We start from the raw sequence: 7,488 nt of genomic DNA, 5'->3' as shown, positions 1-7,488 counted from the left end.
TATATTAGTCATTAAAATGAACATATCAGCCAATTAATATTTTATATTAGTCAACATTAGTGACACATAAGACATTAGTAAAAATGCATCAGCCAACAAAAGATGCCTATAAGCCAACAAGAGGAGTATATCAGCCAACAAAGATACATATAAGCCAACAAGAGGAGTATATCAGCAACCAAAAGATACATATAAGCCAACAAAAGGAGTATATCAGCCAACAAAAGATACATATAAGCCAACAAGAGGAGTATATCAGCCAACAAAAGATACATATAAGCCAAAAGGAGTATTTTAGCCAACAAAAGATACATATAAGCCAAAAGGAATATTTCAGCCAACAAAAGATACATATAAGCCAACAAGAGGAGTATATCAGCCAACGAAAGATACATTATAAGCCAACAAGAGGAGTATTTCAGCCAACAAGAGGAGTATTTCAGCCAACAAAATATACATATAAGCCAACAAGAGAAGTATTTCAGCCAACAAAAGATACATATAAGCCAACAAGATGAGTATATCAGCCAACAAAAGATACATATAAGCAAACAAGAGGAGTATATCAGCCAACGAAAGATACATATAAGTTAACAAGGGGACAATATCAGTCAATAAAAGGTACTTATCCGCCAACAGAAGGAATATATGAGCCAACAAATGAAGCGTATCAGCTTACAAATGAAGCATATCGGCCAACAAAAGCAACTGGTAAGCCAACAAAATAAACATATCAGCTAACAAAATAAAACATATAAGCCAACAATTAAAATAGACATATCGACCAACTAAAAAAACATATAAGCCAAATAATATCTGATATCAGCCAACAAAAAGAACTTATCAAAAATTTAAAAAAATATATCAGCCAACAAAAAGAATACATTAGCCAAACACAAAAATCATATCAGCTTACAAATGAAACTTATCAGCCAACACATTAAACATATCAGCCAACGAGTAAAATATATTAGCCAAACCTCCCGCATCAAACAGTTCGTGCGTCCTAACGCACGCAATACCTTCTCATAATTGCTTCATTATGAAGTTATTATTAGCCTCTTGTTTGATCATGTTAAAGACCGCGTCATATATAATCACGACTTCATGAGTTGTTACAACTTTGAAAAAATTTTCGATACGATGCTTAATTATTTTAGCCTAATGTAGACTTCTTTTTTTCAATACGATATGATTATGACCCGATGAATCGATTAAGACTCGACCTGAATATAGAAACCGCAATAAATAAAACCGAACTAAACCGATAATTTTTAAAACCGACCCGAAATAACCCGTTATTCATTTAATCCCATTACAACCCAACCCCTTATAACCTGAAACCGAACCATTAACTCTAATTGACACCCCTAAGAACAGTATCTATTAAGATATGGTAAAAGTAAGCTAAGGTGTGATAAATTGTTCAAAATTGGGGTATCATAAAACCGATATTCCTACTTATATTACACCTTATGTGCAATATATACAAAAAAATAACAGCTACTAGTCGGCCTTGCTACACATTATGTTTAATTTCCTTTTTAAGTTTTTATTTCTCTCTAACTCTAGCTCTTCTAATCAAATGCATCATTATATTTCTTGCTCCATTCAACTTCCACAAATAAAATTTGTCAAGGAATCAGTGCAATCTCATTTGTTGTATGTAAACAATATGAAACGAAGGTAATACAAATGTACAAGCATAAGAAAGTTTTAAGCCTGAATAACTCCTTCTATCCTTTTTTTTGCGCCATATGACTTATAAAACTCTCACATAAAGTTAGCCATGGTTTAAAAAAAAAAAAAAAAAAAAAAAAAAAAAAAAAAAAAAAAAGCGCAAAGAGTATGTTATTCTAGAAGGCAAATTAATGTTAATAACATATACTTTGTACATATTAAACACACATATTTTATTTTATTAAAAGCGAATAATGCAACGATGATACAAAAAACATAAGTCGCATAACACAATTAAAGTCACATGCATGCAATGATGCAATGACCTAATTATTCTTGAACTAGAACGTACTTAAGAAACAGCATGATATGGAGTAATTATTAATTAATTAATGTGATCATAAACATTAATTAATTTTATACCGTTTCAATCACACTTATCCTTGCCAGGAGGGGTTTGACAGGTAAAATAAAATCCAGAGGAAACCCAAATGCATCGACAAAAGCCGCAACAAGGGTAAAATGGTCCGCAAGGATTCCCTTCTGTTGCACAAGTGAGAGGTTTGTTTATATCAACCCCTTCCATCATAATCATTGACAAGGCTTGAAATGGTTGCCGAGCCGCAGAGGTGGTTTCGGGTTGGCTTAACACTACCAACAAAGCCACCAACAACATTATAGTAACAACGTTATCATTCATTTTCTTCATTTCCATCTTCTTCACTAGCTAATAATTAAGATTTATTATGTGTTTTTTTGCTTGTGATTTTAGGTTTGAGAATGTCCCCTTTATATAGCCAAATAAAGTTACCTAGCTTAGTAAATTGGATCACTGTTCTACCAAAATTGATGTAGATTTCAACCACTACATACCTTATGTAATTCTACCAAAATCATTATTACTAGATCCAACTCTTTCTTAGATATTGTTGCCAAACATGACCTAAATGTGCGTATTTTATAAGATGATTTTTGAAGAATAATCTAGGTAAAGATTAATATGATTATGTACAATGTACATATACAATATACATTAAACTAAAATTTTGTGTACACCCAATCTATACTAATATGGAAACATTCAGTCCAAACGGACTATTAATCAGAAAAGATTAAAGAACGTAGAGAAGCAATTACAATCATTTCCCACCAATAAGCAGGCCCAGTTCACCTTTAAAAATAATATTTAGTAAAATTAATTACAGTTCAGTAAAATAATTTTAATTCTGTAAAAATAAGTGCAGTTTAGCAAAAAAAATTTCAATTCAGTAAAAATAATTTCAGTTTAATAAAATTCATTAACTATGAAGAAAAATATAATAGAGAATTAGTAAAAAATAGTTTCATTTTAATAAAAATAATTTCAATTCAGTAAAATTAGTTTTAGTTAAGCAAAATTAATTTCATTTCAGTAAAAATAATTTTAATTCGGAAAAAAAAAAGGTAGAAGTAAATTGGGTGTCATAGTCATATCAAACCATATATATTGCGTCTACTAAAGCAAAGGGAAAAATTAATTTTGTATGGAAAGAAGTATTGGGGAAAGTTAGCTCGAAAATATTGGTTAACATAAGGTAATAGGATTTCAGGATTTTTTCATTAAACAATGATGTATCGAAAACTACGGTCTCAAATTTTCAAGTTAAAAGATGAGACTGATGGTTAGGTGGATATCGGCAGAAATTACTTAGCTATTTTAGGATGAATTTTCTTAACAATTTGAATTAGATTAAAATTTATCAAGAAATATTAGCATTCCATGTTTTTTATTAGAGAGCTACAATGGTGGGATGAGAATCAATCACCTCAAAATCTCCTAAAACCAAAAAAAAAAATTTGGGAAATTCCCATTGATACACTCCAGATATTGACTTTTCCCAGTGGTACCACATTTTTTTTTTTACTTCCTGCTGATACACCCAAGGTTTTGACTTTATAATTGACGTGATTAGTCTGTTAATCAGACGTTAATAACTTAGTAAATTTAGGTCTTAGGCTTAGTAAAAGATGAAATGACTAATATACCCCTTTTTTAATCCATTCCCTTCAAATTTCCCCCCTTAATTTGTCTGTTATTTCCCTCCAACTTTTCAAACCCTATTCCCTCCCTATAAAATGCCATTTTCCCTCTTCTATTCTCCATTAAAGTTCTCCTCCATTGCTGCAAACTTATCTCATCTCCTTTTTTTTCTGTTGTTGTTCTCTTCTCTTCTAACATGGTTGGTTCTGCAGGTAGTGGTTCCTCTTCTGGCAGCAGATTTGGGAGGTCCATATGGGTCAGACGAATTCAATGCAATTGCAATCCACCAAGACATGCTGATATTAGGGTTTCTGACTCAATTTCAAATCTAGGGAGGACATATTACAAGTGCAGGCATTGTGGGTTGTTCATGTGGGTTTCTGAAGATCAAATTATAGGAAACCTTGATGAATCATCCAATTTGAGATTATTAAGAGAGGAATTTATTGATTACACAGACAGAGCATATGAGTTTGCAAGCTACGTTTATATGGTTGTTAGGATTGGTCTTGTTATGTATCTAATTTTACTGTTTGTAGCTCTGAAATCCTAAAATTGTGTATTTAGTTGCCATTGCCATGTACATCAGAGAGTAAGAGGACTAGGAAGGTTGTAGTTTCTTGGTTTATGAATGGAAATTGATAAATAAAAGGCATTGAGATCATTGACTGTGTATTTTTAATGTGTATTTTTAATGTGTTTAATGCTCTTTGATAAGTTACCATTGAATCATCCATTGAGATCAACTAAAATAGACAAATTGACCAAAATGTGGGACCACTTGAAATAGACAAAATGGCATCAGTTGCCAGCATTCATTAATATTTCCAAGTTATTTGGGAACATTGCAAAAATCCAACTTTCAATAGTAAAGTTGTCTACTAAATTACCAAATAACAACAGCAAAAATCATCCAAAATGACCAAAAAACAGAGTTAACTACAAACTTTGACTTTCTATCAAATTAGCAAAATGCATATGCTACTATACTGTAGAACAGAACACTTAGGAGCTTGGAGAATTTGAGTTTCATTGAGACATAGGCACTGGTTGGCTAGGCAACTATGAAGCTGTCAGTACTCTTGCTTGCTTAGCTGAGGGTCTGCCCTTCTTTTCCTTTGCTTGTTTAGATGAAGCTGCAGGTTGAGATGCTGCAGGTTGATCAGTTGCAGGTTGAGTTGCTGCAGACTGAGATCCAACTGCTTCAAATTTCTTTGCTGCCTTAGTTGCCTTTGCTGCACTACTTTGGTCTCTGACCCTAGGATTCTTGATGACAACAGGCTCATTTGACTTCAGTTCTTTCCCAGTTAAGCCTCCCTTACAAGTTGTCTTATTATGGCCAAAGCAACAACATTTTCTACATTTGACTGTTTTTGACCTTTTTCCAGGTTGCTCTTCACCTTCTTCCCTCTTTCTATTCCTACTTGGTCTTCCAATTCCCCTCTTCATCTTAGGAGGCATGATGATTGTACCTGACTCATCTACAGGCCATTGCTGTGTGTTAGGAATTGGGTTAATGCAGACACTATAAGCTTGCTTGTAAGTCTTCACAGAATACCAGGAACTGACAAAGTCATGTGGGTCAAGCTTTGCATCAATGCAGGCCCTAATGGCATGCCTACATGGCACACCTGTCAGTTGCCATGCCCCACAGGAACAAATCTTCTTGTTTAAGCTTAGAGGAAATTGTGATCTTCCCTCATGAATTTCATATTCTCCTGGGCTGGACTTGAAAGCTCTGCATTTTGAGCTAGCTTAACCTATCTTTTTCACTAGCTTCACAATTTTAGGAGTAATGTCTTCATCTTTCCAAGACCTTGCATTCTCCATCCTTGCTGCAATTCTCACCATACAAACCCTTCTTATTCCTGCATACATTATCTTAATTAACATATAACTACATAAATTAGAAATGACAATGATAACAGAGCAAGTGGATAGTGAATACCTTCTAGCAAAGTCAAAATAGGCCTACACCTATTCACCCCAAGTGTAGAGTTGAAGCTCTCTACAAAATTAGATGTATTGGAGTCATTGCAAACATTAGGGTCAAATGCATGCTTACTCCATTTTGACTGCTCTCCCAAGTCTGCAAACCAGGTCATGACATCATCACCTCCTACTTTCTGCAACTTCTCCATAGCTTTCTTGAATGTGAAAGCTGAGCTTGCATTGCAAGCTCTCCAAAATAGAACATACATCATTGGCCTAGGAAAAACTTTCTTGAAATTTCTACTGAGATGCCTATAGCAAAACCTCCTGTCAGCTTTTGGCCAGATTTGTTCTAATGCAGCTTCAACTCCCTGATACAATGATTGCACCATAAGCATGTGAATATTTACAAATCACAAAAAAAAAATCAAAAAATTGAAATAATAAGAGGAAGTTACTTGCCTTTTGCCTATCAGAAATAATGGTCCAATGCTCCCTTGATGAATCTTTCACAATATTCAACAAATGCCAGAAAAAGTAGGTCTATGATTGCTTGTCTTCTTGCCCAACTACAGCATATGCTATGGGGAAGATCTCACTATTGCCATCTATTCCCACAGCAGAGAGCAATACCCCCCCATGATTCCCTTTAAGAAGGGTCCCATCTACACCAATTAAAGGTCTAACACCCCTTAAAAGACCTTTCCATTGTCTAGTGAATGAGATAAAAAATTTTGAAAATTGAAGTTGTTTAGGGATAGACTCAGTTTCATTCCATGCACAAAAAGCTTTGGATTCTGGGTTTGTTTCTATGCACATCTTAGCATACATTGGTAGTAGTCTATATGACTCATCATGTCCTCTAAACAACTGCTGAATTACATAACTTTTTAACCTGAACAAGGTTGATTGCCTCATGTAGATGCCATATCTCTGAAAAAGTAGTTCATTGAGTGATTTCCCAGGAATGTCTGGGTTAGCTCTAATGTCTTCCATGACTTTTTCTGCTACCCATTTTACATTAAGTGTGTACATTAGGCCAAATTTTCTTGATTGCCCAAGTTCTCCCATTTGACAGTCTACTAGCATGCAATCTCCAATCATAGCATTCAGATTGGCACACTGCACTATATCTTTTGTTGTCAGCATACTCTACATTGATGGAAAACCTTTCTTGAACAGCAAAATCCTTCAAAGTATCCTTAAAGTGAGCCTTGTCTGTAAAAATCATCCATGGTCTGAGAGATATCTTACCAAAATCAGCATCCTCATACATTTCACCATTCTTGTACAATCTCTGAAAATAATCCTCATCATCTTCATCATCAAAAAAATCAAACCATTTTTATGGTTTCCAGTTGTCCTTCACTTTTGGAATCCTATTAAGCTGCACTTGCTTATCTGCAGGAATAGAACCTTTTGGTGCAACTTCTCCATCAGAGTACTCTTCTTCTTCACCATGATTGTAACTAGGAATGCTCTCTGTCTCAATAGACTCAGAGCTTTGGACAACAAAGTTCATTTTTCTTCTCACACTTGAACCAGATGTGCCCTGCACCTGACCTACATTCTCCCCAAAATAATTGCCCTGCATCTGACCAAAATTCATTCCAGAACTACTGCCCTCAGTCAAAGTCACATTCACCCTAGAAGCTGATCCTTGCAGCTGACTCACTGTGTCACCAACACCTAACATCCTTCTCTCACTCACAGTTGAACCTTTCATTAACCCCTTTCTTATAGTTATGGATCTAGGAACCTTTCTTCTAAATACAGAGGTCTGTGTAGCTTTTGTCAATGGTTCAGCATCAGAAGTGTTAGGTGTATCAGTCACTGCCAAAGGTGAGAATCTTGGA

General features: G+C 34.6%; 1 protein-coding gene across 1 annotated transcript; it reads right to left on the bottom strand.

Moving 5' to 3' along the window:
* Window positions 1-4,762: 4,762 nt before the first annotated feature.
* LOC145591904 (uncharacterized) lies at window positions 4,763-6,628 on the bottom strand. Its single transcript, XM_081648387.1, has 4 exons — window positions 6,206-6,628; window positions 5,649-6,003; window positions 5,461-5,568; window positions 4,763-5,331 (listed from the first exon to the last, which is right to left on the bottom strand). The coding sequence occupies exons 1-4, from the start codon at window positions 6,626-6,628 to the stop codon at window positions 4,763-4,765; spliced, it is 1,455 nt and encodes a 484-aa protein (XP_081504513.1).
* Window positions 6,629-7,488: the final 860 nt, after the last annotated feature.

This window comes from Chenopodium album, chromosome 18 (assembly GCF_948465745.1).
Source record: "Chenopodium album chromosome 18, dcCheAlbu1.1, whole genome shotgun sequence".
NCBI lineage: Eukaryota > Viridiplantae > Streptophyta > Magnoliopsida > Caryophyllales > Amaranthaceae > Chenopodium > Chenopodium album.
The sequence above is the reverse complement of the archived record's forward strand: the minus strand, read 5'-3'. Positions and strand labels throughout refer to the sequence as shown.